General features: G+C 39.7%; 1 protein-coding gene across 7 annotated transcripts in view; it reads left to right on the top strand.

Annotated features, from left to right (window-relative positions):
- The window catches only part of VPS54 (VPS54 subunit of GARP complex), a 45,947-nt gene that overhangs the window by 15,435 nt on the left and 15,377 nt on the right, over positions 1–15,135 (top strand). For all 7 annotated transcript variants that reach the window (XM_056488954.1, XM_056488956.1, XM_056488955.1 and 4 more), the window contains 8 exons: positions 2,211–2,596; positions 6,280–6,406; positions 7,444–7,551; positions 9,818–9,873; positions 11,316–11,412; positions 11,892–12,229; positions 14,090–14,219; positions 14,668–14,849. In XM_056488954.1, coding sequence (XP_056344929.1) covers positions 2,211–2,596; positions 6,280–6,406; positions 7,444–7,551; positions 9,818–9,873; positions 11,316–11,412; positions 11,892–12,229; positions 14,090–14,219; positions 14,668–14,849 — 1,424 coding nt within the window. The remainder of the gene's footprint in view (positions 1–2,210; positions 2,597–6,279; positions 6,407–7,443; positions 7,552–9,817; positions 9,874–11,315; positions 11,413–11,891; positions 12,230–14,089; positions 14,220–14,667; positions 14,850–15,135) is intronic.

Genomic DNA, 15,135 nt, shown 5'->3' with positions numbered 1-15,135 from the left:
ATGCAGGAAGCATCCTACTGAAAGAGAACTTTTCCCTGCTCAGTAAATCTATTGAATCTGGAAAAACAGAATCTGTGTATGATGTAACAACTGGCTCTTCATGACAGCTGTGACTTACTGAAACAGCTATATATTGAGAACTTCAGAGGTGTGGAATAGTTTTCTTAGGGAGGAAGAGCAGTTCCGTGAGGAGGGAAAGCTGGATTGCACAGATTGTACACTGTGTAAGACTGTTCTTTTCCAACATCTCAGGAAAATTTCAGATTCAAGGCACTGTGGTTTCTGTGCTAAGAGCAATACATGGTGTTTGTGTTTTAGGAGATTCCTTCTACTTTTTTTGTTGTCTGCATTGATCTGTTTTTTGCATTTCACAAAGAGAACATGAAAGCAGAGCTGTTTCTTTCGTATTGGAAACGGAAGTGTTTTCTTGGTTGTTTTTATCTTTTTTTGCTAGTTATGTGGTGATACTATAGAAAATCTCATCATGAGTCATCTTTACGGTAGAAATACCCACAAAATACTTTTAGAAAATCTGAGTAATTTTGGAGTCTGTGAGGTACATTAGGAAACAATAACCTGAGATCGTGTGGAAGGTATTTGCAAATTTCTGGGAATTAGTCTTCCTGCTCTCTGCAAACTCAGGAAGAAGAGACAGGCTCTGCTGGAGGCTAACTCAAAGGTTCGTTAGGTTGTCCTCTACACCTAAAGTTAGAGGAGGATTTCTTTGGAGTTTTTTGGGGCAGTTGCTGTCTGAAGATGAAAAAGCAATGTCTGGCATATACTGTGAGCTTCCCAAAATGGGCCTGGCAGCAGCAGGATGGACACTTAGAACTTGTGTTGAAGCAGACCCAGAGCCCTCAGTGATGCAGAGGAGTGAAAACTACTTATGACTGAAATGAGCCCAGTTTTTTTTTTTTTTTGTTTGTTTGTTTTGTTTTACTTTTTAAAGCCTCTGAACTGCATGAGGTTTACACTTACCACATATAAATATGCACCCTGCTGCCATAATTGTCCGTAGCTCCAGGCATGGTTTTCCAAAAGGATTTTGAAAACTTTGTCTTAAGCAGATCTGCTTAAAGCTTGTTGCACTGCTGTTGATCTACTTCAAAAATTTTTTTGTTATGTTCTCTACCCTCTCCCATGTGTTGCCCTACGTTGGGACTGTAAGATCTTTGAGGCAGGTGCTGTTTGCTCTGTTTGTTCTACCTTGTTTAGCATAGTGAAGGGACCTGGGCCGTTTGGTTGGTACAGTCACAGAAATAGTTGTTTGTAATAGCCCTTTCCCTGATCATTGTGTCAGAGTCTGTCTTGGCTTTCCCTGTGGCTAGGTGTGTCAGAGCTGGTTGGGTTTGCATATTGTATAAATCCTTAGTGTATCCATAGGAAGCAGTATGAAAATGCTTCCTAGAAGGAAATGTTCTCCAGCTGATTTCCTTTCCATCTCTGGTTGGCCTTTTGAAATTCAACAGAAGGTTTGTATGTTTGGCACCTCTGAGAAACCAGGTCATCTGAATATTAACATTCAGATGAGCATCCTAAAGCCTCAGTCCTTTGAGTCTGAGTCAAAGAATCAGGCCAGTACAGTGGTCTGGTAACTGTTGGACAGAGAATTTGAATTTCAGGTTCTTAACATATAGGTGTACTCTGTCTCTGAGAATCCCACAGGGCCAGCACACAAGAAATAGGCTTAGTGCTAATTCCAGCTGGTTGGCAGTACAACTGCAGCCAGAGATAGCCTGGAGATTTTTCTGCAAAGAAAGTACTACAGGTTTTTAAATAAGCAGAGCCATTCCAGTAGTGTGTCATCAAGTATAGTGGCTGCACCTTTAGCAGCTTCAGTGAACCAAATTTCATCTGTATGTATGTACTGTTGCATGCTAGCAAGTATCTAGAGCTGTCTCCTGGTTATTGTCAGTATTCTGTGGCCACTGTGCAACCATGTGGTACAAAACTTTGAGTATTTTAGATTAATTTGTTTTTCTAACTTTTTATTTTCAAGAAGGAAAGGCATCAAATCAGCCTTCCCACAGTGATTTTGATTTAATTTCAAAAGAAGTTACTAAACCACAACAACAAAGGGATTTAACTTTTATTAGCAAAAGTTCCTTGTGATACAATGAGACAAATACTCTGAAAGTGTATTTGCATGGTGATAAAGCTTCCAGGTCATGACAATAACATTGGTTTCTCCTCTTCCCTCCTCTTCCCAGCTGAGCCATTATCTGGACATCGTGGAAGTAAATATTGCTCATCAGATTTCTCTCCGCTCAGAAGCATTTTTTCATGCAATGACCTCTCAGCATGAGTTGCAGGACTACCTCAGGAAAACCTCCCAGGCTGTAAAATTGCTTAGAGAGAAAATAGCTAAAATTGATAAAGTAATGTGTGAAGGATCGCTTCGAGTTTTAAGACTATCACTCACCAGAAATAACTGTATAAAAGCATACAATAAACTGAAATTAATGGCTACTGTACACCAAACACAGCCCACAGTACAGTTGCTGCTCTCCACTTCGGAGTATGTTGGAGCTTTGGACTTAATAGCAACAACACAAGAGGTGTTACAGCAAGAGCTTCAAGGTATTCACAGTTTCCGGTAGGTAACCATGGAGGAAATACATAAAATGCAAGCAGAGCTGGAATGTGTTGAGAGCTTTATGTTGGCTGAAGGGATTTGTTCTACCTTTGTTCATTCATTCATTCTTAGAGGACCTAATACAGAAGGTATAAAATCTAAGTGTGGCATAAGCAGTGTGATTAATGTCTTTGCCAGAGATGGGGTTTTTTGGTTGTTTTTTTTTCCGAGTAGGATGAGCTTTTGACGTCTAAATGCTTTGTCCTCTGTTCTGGTTTACAGATGTTTTAGGGGTGCAGAGATGAGAGCAAAGCTGTGACTGGACTTTAATCTTGCATTGCTTATATCTGAGAGGTGTTTTCCACGTGGGGGTCTGCAATCCTTCTGCAGGCAGCATTTAAGGATGGATAGGAGTATTAATACAGTAGAATCCTTCTAGCTGATGTAAAATAAGCTATCATAAGATCTAGGTAGTTTAAAAGTGGTGCATGCAATGCTGACAGTGTGGCATGATGCTGGCAGAAGCAGTGTGTGGTTAAATCAGCTCCAGGGCTTGTATCAGCCAGCTGTGGAACTGTGTACTAAATTTTCTAAGTTGATGCTGGGTGAGGGGTGGTTTCTTTAGAGGTTGTGTGGTTCCTGCAGCCCAGTGGTCCACAGCTTGCATAATGGAAGCATGGTTGCTGCTCAGACTGCAACATGAATGCTCAAAACTTTATATAGTTACTGTTCTTGTCCCTCTCTTCTGTTGAGTTCCTAACACCCCTTCTTGCTAGTTTGGAAAAACACTCAAATTTTATGTAGAAAAGATCTCATTAAAAAGTACTAGAAAATCAGTGCAGTTTGTCCTCTTAAGTGTTCCTGCTATCAACCACTTGATTCTGGTGCACAGCCCTTGACTGAGTCACCTTTGTAGTGACCTTGGTGACAAGGCTGTATGGCCCTGTGACAGCATCACTCAGAATCAGCTGTGGGTAACCTGTGTGCTCTGTCAGCAGAGAGTGCTGTTCTCCTGTCATTGTGGTTGATTGACATGATGTCCCAAGAATGTGCCATTGTTTCAAAATTACCCTCCGGTGTGGAACGTATTTGCAGGTAGATAATATTCTGTAAAGAATAATTTCTATGAGTAAAGCTTAGCTGGTTGTTTTGGTAGTTACAGACAGTGATGTGAGTGGGAAATGTCTTCTCTGCTTTGGACAGTAAAGGCTCACAAAGATGAGTTAGGGGCTGTGTAGGTCATGTACCCCACTAGAAATGCAAGCACAGTTGAGAAGCCCAGCACAGTTTCCAAATCTCACAATAGCCTGTGTATGTAGCTTGTGTGAAGAAATAATGTGCAGTGGAAAGATGGTAGAACTTCTCAGAAAAATGATGTTTCTAAAAGTAAATAAATTTAAAAAAAAAAATCTAAATTGATGGCAAGCACATTCTTCAGCTTTTCCCAAGAAATACCAAAGGGATCTTCATGCTTTATTCTGAGCAAGAATGACTCAGTTGTGAAGGAGTTAAATACCTGGTTTATTTTAACAAGAAACCTCTAAAGTAATAACACATTTTCCAAATAATTACTATTTTTTTACTAAATACCTGATTAAAAAAAAACCCCAACGTCTTGTTTTAGTGTTTCCATGGCAGCTTGTAGAATTTGGTGTTTCCAATTGAGTCATGTCAGAATCATTCAATATAAAGCAGTAAGAAAACTACTCAAATCATCAATTAATTTTTCCCTTGTCGTACTGTTTGCAGAGAAAAATGTAGTTTGTTTCTAGTTGTAGCAAAAATTGAAAAAAACCATGAAAGTTGTGTGAAGTAACACATTGGTGTCTTTAGTCTGGGTTAATGTCACTAATGATATGTGTCAGTTGTAACTGCTTGCTACTACTCTAGGATAGAATTAAAGTTTTAGAGCTCTAACCTTTTCTTGTTTCACCCTTTTAATTTTACAGAAGAAAGCTAATGTGTTAACTGACTTAAAAAATTGTGAAAACACTTTCTGCATCATTTTCACAGTCATTGTTGGGGTGATGGAGATACTGTGATTTTGTTTGTGGGGGGGTTGGTTTGGGTTTTTTGTTTTGTTGGATTTTTCCACAGGTATGCTGCCAAACCACACTTTTGTAGTATTTTAAACAGTAAAACACAGATGCATGGAAACAGTTCTCATTTGTGTATTTTAAAAGAAGTTTTACCCTGCAGTCATCATTTTACATGATAAGAGTTGTCATATTCATTGAAGGGATCTGATGTGTGAGTGATATCTATTTAGAGATAATTGCCAAGGTGTTTTGCTGGAGTGTGAATTAAGGTTAGACTTGTTCCTGAATATTTCAGGTTGGAGGGATTTTTGTGGCTGCTAGGAACTAGAACTAGGACAAAGTGGTGAGGGCAGGTGCTGGGAGCTGTTGGGTGTTTCCATAGCTGGGGTTTTGGTGTGTTTCAGTGCAGTTCAGCACAGGTACAGAAATAATGATCCAAGGAGCATCTTCATGCTTACTTCAGTAAGAGCCTTTGTTTTATAGCTCCTAGTCCTGCTGTCAGTTTTGCAACTCCAATTATAGGTAATCTTTAAGGTATTTTCCTGTTGTGTTTGTTCTGAAATGCCCATGGTGCAACTGGCTTGAATTTTCTACAGGGTATTTTTGCTTAAATTAGATATTTGAAATATATCTGCTTTGTCCATTCCAATAAATTATTGAACAACAATTTCAAAAGCAGGTACATCCCTGGTCATCTTGAAATTAAAATAAATAAATAAATCTTCTCAACTCAGATCCAGCAAGATTCATGGACTTCAGCTCAGTGCTGGCCATGTGAGTTTCTGCAAGGAGGAGAAATCATTATCTGTGACAGCAAAGGATCCAGCTACACCAGCACAGAATGAAAGCCATGTTCATCCCTCCCATTTTATATCTAGGCTTATGTAAAATATCACAGCTCCTCTTAATTCTTATTTGCAAAGTGTCTGTGCTTTGTTTGTTTTGTTAAAAAAAAAGACAGTCTGATTTTTACAGATACATGTTCCCAGCTGTTACTGGAAGTTGAAAAGCCTGGAGTGTTTGACATCTCTCAAGTTCCCACTTTTAAAGGGTGGTTGACATTTCTGATGTGAGAAATTCCCTTGTGGTTCTGTATGACAACAGTCTGCAAAATATGGTTTAAAATCTCCCATACGTGGGAAAAACATTTTTCATTTAGAGCAGCATAAAAAATGGCAAATTTAAAAACTCCTGGGTGTTCTCTGAAAGCCATCCTGTCATGTGAATTGAATCTGTGACCACATCAAAAGCTCAAATGATTGAATTAGAACTTGTGGACTGATGATCTGAGGAACTCGACTAGCAAAAGAAGTATTCCTTCTTTTTAGCACCTTTATACTGACAAGCACTGAGTATTCTTAGTTCTGGTTCACTCATTGGGAAAAGAGGTACTTGACACTTTCCAAAAAAAAAAAAAAAAAGCCCTATTTCCAAATTTTATCCTCCATCAATATTCAAGTCCATATGTTTTGGTGTAAGGTGACAGTACCTCTGAAAAATGCATGATTTCAGCTGCTCTGAGGAGTGAAAGATTGGAGCTTGCCATTAAGCCAGCGTAGATTGCATGGAAATTTCCTGCTGGGTGGTTATTTTCTTCAACTGTGAACTAATGATTCGTTTTTAGGTTGATTATTTAGCTCATATCTCAATGGCTGTTTTTCTTAGGCATCTTGGCTCACAGCTTTGTGAACTGGAAAAGCTGATAGATAAAATGATGATTGCAGAGTTTTCAACTTATGCTCGCAATGATTTAAATAGACCCCTAGAAGATGATTGCCAAATTCTAGAAGAGGTATGTCTGTTATTGAAATAAACTGTCTCATGAATATGTTTGCACTTTAACATACTTAATTAGTACCAACTAATTCACTCAGGTCCCTGGTAGCAACACTATAATTTTAGACTATTTATCTTCTCATCCACACCTCTCCCCACCTATTTATTTTTGTGCTTGATAAGATTAAATAATTCTAATTAAACTCTGAACAGCAATCCAGGCCCACTTTATTTTTTCAAAATAATCAGGTCTTTTCTCTGATTAAATGTATACTGAGTTCATTTCATGAGCCTAAGCATGTAAGTGGAAAAGAACATGAACTCTCATCGGCTTGGTTGTAAAATTTCAGTTTTGCAGTGAAAGCTGATATTTGCATGTTGTTCTTACTCTATTTTCCCATGCTTTTGTCGTTGCTTATACCAAGCATATGTTTTCCCTGAATGCATGCTTCATTCACAGTATATATATAGATATATATTCCTCATTCCTCTGAAGATCATGAAGATGAAGCTATTGTGGTTGCTTTCTAGCCCAGAAAAGATTTTTTGGGATTTTGCCTGTGGGACTCTTCAGTAATTGCTAGAGCCTATGATCTGTTCAGCCTTGTTTAATCCATTTCATGATGGTGGTTGGCAGTAGCACTGCAATGCTCCCATTTCTGCCCTGTGGTTTCTTGCCCTCCGTGCTGCAGCATGCCAGCCTCTCACTCAGGCTGTGCTAAATGTCAGTCTTGCTTTGGATCAGGAAACTCACTCATGGTTAGAAATATCCACAGGTTTAAGCACTTGTGAATGAGCCCAGTTGAGGAATTGGCAGTAAAAAGGGGGTGGGAGAAAGAGACTCAGCTGGTATTGCCACAGGGAACGTGTTTGTATAGGCAAAGCTTGGCATTTGTCTGGAGGAATTGGATTGACCTAAATGCTGTTCACTCTGTGCTTGATACATGAACTTTCTTACTGCTGTGCAGTTTCTTAAAATTGTTTCTTGTCTTCACCTTGATATTTTTCATGTGTGTGTGTTTTGTTTCGTTTTTTTTAATTTTCTCTTGATAGGAGAGACTTGTATCTCTAGTATTTGGACTTCTAAAACAAAGGAAGCTAAATTTTTATGAAATATATGGAGATGAAATGATTAATACTGCAAAGAATATAATTAAACAGGTAAGACAAACATTTCTAATGTATCTGACAAGCTTTCCTCTACCCCTTGCAATTAATTTTTTTAGTCATTAAGAAAAGCTCTGATAAAGTTTTTTAGGTGGCTGATGGTCTCTCAGAGCAGCTGAGCTTGCAGAAACTTAAAGGCCTCCCTGAAGCACAGGGGTGTTTACAGAATAACTTTAGGAAAGTGTAGGTAACATAGGCTCCCTGTTTTCTCTGTAAAATTAACATTGTTGTGAACTTTCCTTTCGCTTAAAGTGTGGCTCTCTGAAATAGTAGCTGTGTCATAGCTCTAAATTTCATTTAAAAGCCGCAACAAAACACTCCAAAACCCCACTACAAACTTCTCCCTCCAAACACACTGTAAAGCAAAACCCTCAAGTTATTGGTGTAAACATATAAAGGAGAATCAGAGAACTTTCCAGTTTAAACAAATGAATTCCCTTCAAGTGTTCTTGCCTTAATTTAACACAGACCTAGCATAGGTACATGATAAAAGGTTGAAAAATATCCTTGCCTTTTTTTGAGAGAGCAAGGTGAAGTAATGGAGAAGGTAGAAGTGCTTACCATTAAAAAAAAAAAACCACAAATTAAGTCCCAAGTCCTTTTCTGCATTGGTGTGGTGGTTTGCCATTTAGGGCAGAGTATCTTTCAAGCCAAAAAACCTTACTGATAAAACCAGCTCAAACCTATAATTGAACAAAATTCATATTACTTCTTTGGGGAAAATACATTGGCTAATTTGGATAGTGACACGATGACTTTTGTTTGCAAACAGATCTTAGGCTGACCTTGGGGTGTGTGTTTGGTACTTTCAGTTTTACTCATCTTGTTTGTGTGCATATGTAAGAATATTGTGTAAGAATATTTTTTTCCCCTAGAGATAGGTGATTATTCCAAGAGCTATGCTCTGATGTGCTATGAACTCCCTCTGATTTGTATCTCAGAGGCTTGGAGATGGGTGCTGAATTGGGCATCTCCTGTCCTCATAGGATATTCTGCAGTTCACAGCTCCACTGTGGGTTGGGAACCTAGTTTTTAAAGTTTGGATTTGGTTTTTTAATACTGTTATTTGAAGGTTTTTGTTTTAAGCCAGACTTGACTGTTCCAGTCCCTTTCACATTGCAGCCCCATGGTTCTGTTGGTCTGGTTGTACAAGGTGGATAGGCCCATATTGTTAGGAAATTAAAAAAAAAAAAAAATTCATTTATAACACCAGGATAAAGTTGTTTATCTGCCTGGCAGTCTCCACTGGCTTTTCGCTTGGCTGCATCAGCAGTCATAAGGAGTCTTTTTTTTTCCCCTCAGATTCTTTGTTTGATCATATAATAGACAATGCTCCCTATTTTTCTGCTCATTCTCGGTCTCAAAATGTTTTTCCCATTCTACAGGGAAGATTTAAGTTGATTTTTTCAGGTTTCCCCTCTGCTTAATAGTAGACAACATTTAATCAAATTCCAGTGTAAATTTCTGTTGGATAAGGAAAATAGGCAGGATTTGAGTATTCCTGTGTGGTTTGTGCAGTGCTTTTGTGTAGGGGCCCATTGTCTCAACTCTTAGGGGTACTTTTCCTTAATAAAGGAAACTGTTTTCTTGCCACACCTCAAATGTGCTTCCTCTTCAAAAGCATTGCTGGGCTGTTTTGGTCAGTGAATTTTAGTAGGTTTTTGTTGCCAGGCAAGTGCAAGAGCAAATGTTTATAAGCACTGAGCACACTGCATAGTTAAAGAGCAAGGTTCTGTTCTTCAGAAGCTTCTGTACTGACCACCATTATTCAGAACACAGGTAAAACCCATGTAGCTTGAGATGGCAGCCCTCAGTCACCACTGGGATTCTACAAACTTGCTTAAAGCAAGATGAGTTCACACTCTGCTACTCATTTGTTCAGTTTATTGGCTAGCATTTGGGAGAAAAGCCCTTTTTCAGTCTGAGTGGAGTTGATTTGTACCTTGGGCTTACAAGTAATGGAAAAAGAGATTAATGAAACAGCTGTAAAACTGGAGATGTGTTTGGAATGAAAATTGGTTGTACTGAGACCTGAGGAAGCCGGCCAATTTTGATGCACCAGTTGCTTTGGGGATTTTTTTTTTTTGTTTGTTTGTTTTTAGAAAAACAACTTGTTAAGCGTTACATCTTTTCTTGTTTTAATTCTCCTGATTTAACTTGAGGGTTAATGTAATGTGTTTGTTATGAAATTCAGCAGTGGTTAGAAAGAAGCTAAGGTGATCTTTTGTTTTGTTTTTTTTCCCCCCTTAAAATTTGACAGTGTGTGGTTAATACGGTATCGCAGATAGAAGAAATAGATACAGAAGTGGTTGTTAAGTAAGTATGCAGCCAGATTTTTTTTTTTTTTTTGTGGCGGTGGGTGGGGATACTATGTCTTTTAGCATAGATAAATTTTTCATATAATATAATTTTTGCTTATATTTCCCTATAATTAAGAGTTGTGCTTCTCTTGCATCTTAAGATTCTGCCTTTGTCCACCTCTGGGTGGATACTGTTTCATTTCTTATTCAAGTTCTAATGTTACCTTAAATCTACCTTTAAATAAATGCTAAAATTCTGTGAATCTCTCTACATGAAGCATGTATTTTTTGAATATATAGAGATACTTCTTGAATAGAGATATCTCCTCTTGAAAGCATTCCCTGTTGTCATAATCTGGGATTTTGTATTTGTCATTAGTTCAAGTTCCTCCCGCATAATCAAGAACAAGAGCTATCCAGAGAGGAGACCAGACAACTTTAGCCTTAGAAATGGTCCATCAGGAGCCTCACCAAGCCCAGCAAAGGCAGATGCCAGAGCAGAGATGGAGATGGAGCCAGGCTCCTCTCAGAGTTTGCACAGAGGGCAGTGGGCACAGTGTGGAAGATGAGAAATGCCAGTTGAATCATAGGGAGAATCTGTTCCCCATAAAGCTGGTCAAACACTGGAACACAAGCCCAGAGGAGCTGTGGGATCTGTGCTCTGGGACTCAGGCTTTGACTGACCCAGAGCTCAGGGCCCAGAGCAGCCCAGTGTAGTTGGACTGGCCTTGAGCAGGGCTTGGCCAAGGCAGCTCCAGAGGCCCCAGCTCCAGGGGCCCCTGCCAGCTTCTGTTTTTTCTATGGCTTGCTTTATGATTCACTTGACTCAGCAAAGTGTTACCCCAAGATAATAAAAACAGTCCAGCTGATAAAGCAAAGTGAGTTGTAAAACCTGCATGGATTTCACACCCAGATTGGGAAATGACTGGGCACAGGGTCATTTTTACACATTGGATATTTGGTCACCATTCTTCAGTGTTCACTATTCTGTTCTTGGGTCCTAACTGTGTATTACAGGGTTTAATTTTTATTCTGTCAGTGATTTTTTGCCCTCTTGCCACAAAGAGCTGGCTTGTACTTTAATAGCAGAAGTGCTCTCATTTCAATGTAGTATTTTTTGTAATTTTTTTTTCCTACAACGTGGTTTGTGAAAATGTTATTAATCCCGTCCCTTATTGGTAACACATACTTATCCAGGGAAGAGAACATTATGCCCAGGAAAGAACTAAAGCTTTTGTTCTTACAATATGATCTAATTCTGTATCCCTCCTTCCCCACTCCACTTACATCGTGTTGGTCATGACTGTTGTTTAGGTAGTGTCTGTTGCTTGCCAGGTAAAAATCTATGCAGTATTCCTTATATTTACAATTTAGAGCATGTTTTCTTTTCCTTTATGTGCCAGTAGGCATAATGGCCAGCAAACAATTGCTGTTTGCTGAATACTGCTCTTTTTTTAGGCTTGCAGACCAGATGAGGATGATGAATTTTCCTCAGTGGTTTGATTTACTGAAGAATATTTTTTCTAAATTCACCATCTTCCTCAAGAGAGTCAAGGTAAGACCTTAATTTACAAACAACTTCATGTAGTTCAAGCATGAAAGGGAATTAAGTTGCTTTTCCATTTGAAGTCTTAAGATGTGATTTTGCATGTAGAGTTCAAACTTCTGATTGAACGGAGATGTGAATATCAGCATCCAGGGCAAAAATGATTAGTGCTAATAAAGGGAGCAGTGGCAAAGAGATAATACCTCTTTTGCTCGATTACTTCTATTCTAAGCTGCTAGGCATTAGGACAGGGCTTTTGTATGTGTTAGATTGCTCCAAATGAGGTTTCATTCACCTACCTCAGAAACATCAGATATTGGTTACCATCAGACAAATGGGTCTGCCTCTAACTACTAACTACACGACAGAAAATAAAGCCAGGATTTAGTTTAATTTTGTGGGCAAAAGAAAATCTCTTTCTAGCACAAGCTTGTGGCACAGGGTTTTGGGGTGGTTTCTTTTGTAATAAAAGTTGTATTTCGTTCTAGGCAACGTTAAATACTATCCGTAGCGTGGTTTTCTTGGTTCTAGACAAGAACCAAAAAAACAGAGACCTGGAAGACACGTTACAGAAGAACTCTGCTAAGGAGAGCATGGTGGACAGCGAGGTGGCCTACCTGACCCACGAGGGGATGTTCATCAGCGACGCCTTCGGCGACGGGGAGCTCCCAGCTGGGGCAGCCGACTCAGCCTCCCAGAGGAACACCTCCCCCAACAGCGAGCCCTGCAGCAGCGACTCCGTCTCGGAGCCCGAGGGCACCACCGACTCCTCGTCCAGCAAGGAGCACACGTCCTCTTCTGTCACTCCAGGAGGAGTGGAGATGATGTGAGTGAGCTCCCTGCCTGTCTCCACCCGGCAGTTGATTCTGGTCACACAGTACAAAAATGACTTTGAAGAAATGTGCTTTTTAGGTAGATGAAGTGTAGTGACTCTCCCCCTAGAGATTGCCATCAGAGCACACTGCTATATTTGCCTTTCTTTCACCTCCGTATGTAGCAGTACAGGGACTGGTTTATGTCACTCCTTCCAGAAAAGACCCCCTTCTCCATTAGTTTTGCTGGGGAGGCCACTTGTGTAGAGAGCAGGAGAGATGTGTGAGGCTCTGAAAGACAGATTGTTTGTCATGCCTTTAGCAGACAGAAGCATTTCTGTTCCCTGTTCGTGTTCCCTATGGTTATTTTTCCTGGTGTTTTTAGTTTTGGGTTTTTTGGTTGTTAGTGGGTTTTTTTTGTTTCGTTTCAGTTTTTTTTTTTTGTTTTTTTTTAAAAAACCAAATACACCTTGATAAATTCTAGAGAAAAATTTTCTGTTTGTCATCAACTATTTGATCTGCATAAATAAATTAATCAATCCATCTCAGTGCTTTGGTTACATAGTCAGTGATGCTCTCAGGTGTTCCGGTCTCCAGAGTTTCAACCTCCTGGCATCCTTTTATGCACCTGTTACTTGTGGCTGCTAGTCAGAGCTATCTTTTGAACAGAATCAGGCATAATGTGTGTGAAATTCAGACATGAACCATTTCAACAGCCAGCATGTCTGGATGCAGAGTTACATGAAGCAAAACTGAAATACCACTTGTTACCCTGCTGAGAGATGGAAGACAGCAAATGACTTGCTCTTGCTGCTTGGTCCTTGAGTATCTGTACTTAGGTGTTGAAGCAGCTGTTAGTTTTGATAGAAACCTTCCCCACCAAATGACAATGCTGGCTGAAGGAGATAGATTTAAAACAAATATGCTGTGCATAAAACACAGGCCTTTGTATGTCTGAACATTTGTCATGTGCTGGAAGAGAAATGATTTATGAAGAGGAGTCCAGGGTCATGTGGAAGAGCAGGGAAAAGGAAGGGGGTTGGATCCAAACTAATCTGGAGCACTTTGCCAAAAGTGTGCTAAAAATGCACCATCCAGCCAGAGCTTCTCAGGAATAAAGTTGTTTCTGAGGCTGGTTGCATAACTTTGTTCTAAAATGAACTTACTTCATCGCTCTTCTGGTTTTGCTTGCACTTCGACTCTGTGTTTGGATACACAGAGCAATGTTAGCCCAGATGCTGCTCTGTAGTGTCCCGAGTTCTCTTCTGTCATGCTGTCTGTCCTTGGGCTGGCCCAGAAGATTGTGATCTTCACTAGTGGCATGAACCATGAACAGTAGAGCTGTGCTAAGTGCTGGCCTCTGAACAGTAGACAGTTATTACAAGGTTTTGTAAAAAGCACCACCTTAAGAGCCTGGAGTCTAAAGAGATAATAGAATGAAAGATAGATTAAGGATGTGGAGAGTGCAGATATCTATTTTAGGCCTTACGTTTGCATCGGAAGAGAAGTGCCGTGTTTTATCTGTCATGTGCTTGTGATGTGGAAGTCTCACAGGAGCTGGGTAAATTTTAACTCAGTAAATTACATTTCTTGTATCAGTATGGCTATCAATGGCTATGTCATGTTTACTCTTAGATCTTTAGTAGCAATTAGAATGCAGAATTAAAAATAAAAGGATGTGCCATTATGCATTTCCTTGTTCCAAGGGGCTGACAGGACCTTGACAGCAGCTTAGAAGATCCCATCTGTATAAAGTGACTTTGGTGATTAGCTGACTGCATTTGACTATTGCTGCAAGGCTCTTTCCTTCTGTGTGCAAAAATACTGTTTGCTCCATAAACTGATGCTCAGCCAACTGGTTCTGTCATTTGTAGGATCAGTGATGACATGAAACTGACGGACCTGGAGCTGGTCAGGCTGGCAAACAATATCCAAGAGTTACTTTATAACGCCTCTGATATCTGCCATGATCGTTCAGTCAAGTTCCTCATGGCAAGAGCAAAGGTGAGCAGCTTGGGTCAGACTGCTGTGGTGCCTCATGCTTGGTGAGCATTTGCTTCCAGATTACTCCTTTTATGAGGTTTCTGAAGCAGCACCCACGATGGGTGTACAGGAACTGTTCCTGCTGCCTCAGGCTCTGCATGGTCGTGCTCAGAGCACACCAGTGTTAACGTAAATCATTGCGTGGCAGCGTTGGTTTCTTCTCTTTTTCTTCTCTTTTCTTTCTCTTTTTAATATTTTGATTAGCTGTCTTTGATGCTTTGTGCAGAGAATGCATGTCTGTGACAAGGTAGGTGCTTGCACTGCAGCCTACCCTGTCTGTCACATGTAGGGTTAAATAATGTGCCACTTCAAACTGTAGTAGCCCTCAGATATGCTGACTAGTTATTTCTGTATGTCTCTGAATTTTTGTGGTGTTATGTCTCCTTACAATGGTTTTCTTTGCATGCAGGACGGCTTCCTAGAGAAGCTGAATTCCAACGAGTTCGTTACTCTTTCTCGCTTGATGGAAGGCTTTATCTTGGATACTGAGCAGATCTGTGGCAGGAAAAGCATGTCCTTGAGAGGAGCTCTTCAGAGTCAAGCCAACAGATTTGTGAATAGGTTTCATGAGGAGAGGAAGACAAAACTAAGGTAGACAATCCTTGTGTTCTTCCATGAATAATTTTATGTATCATATGCCAGCTGAACACAATCTTTTGTTGCCTAGATCAGTATGTTTGTTATACTTAAAAGCAGGGAGTGAAAAAACTGTATTAAATCCCAATTATTTCCACTTGATTTAGACTTTTACTGTTTTCTTAATTTCTTCAAACTGAATTGTTCTACAGTTACTTAAGCAAGTACAGTAATGGCTACAGAAAACACACGAAACTAACATTGAAGGGCAGGATTGCTCTGTTTCAGGGGTTTAAGAATA

Source organism: Oenanthe melanoleuca, chromosome 3 (genome assembly GCF_029582105.1).
Source record: "Oenanthe melanoleuca isolate GR-GAL-2019-014 chromosome 3, OMel1.0, whole genome shotgun sequence".
Lineage (NCBI taxonomy): Eukaryota > Metazoa > Chordata > Aves > Passeriformes > Muscicapidae > Oenanthe > Oenanthe melanoleuca.
This window is presented reverse-complemented; position numbering and strand designations above follow the sequence as displayed.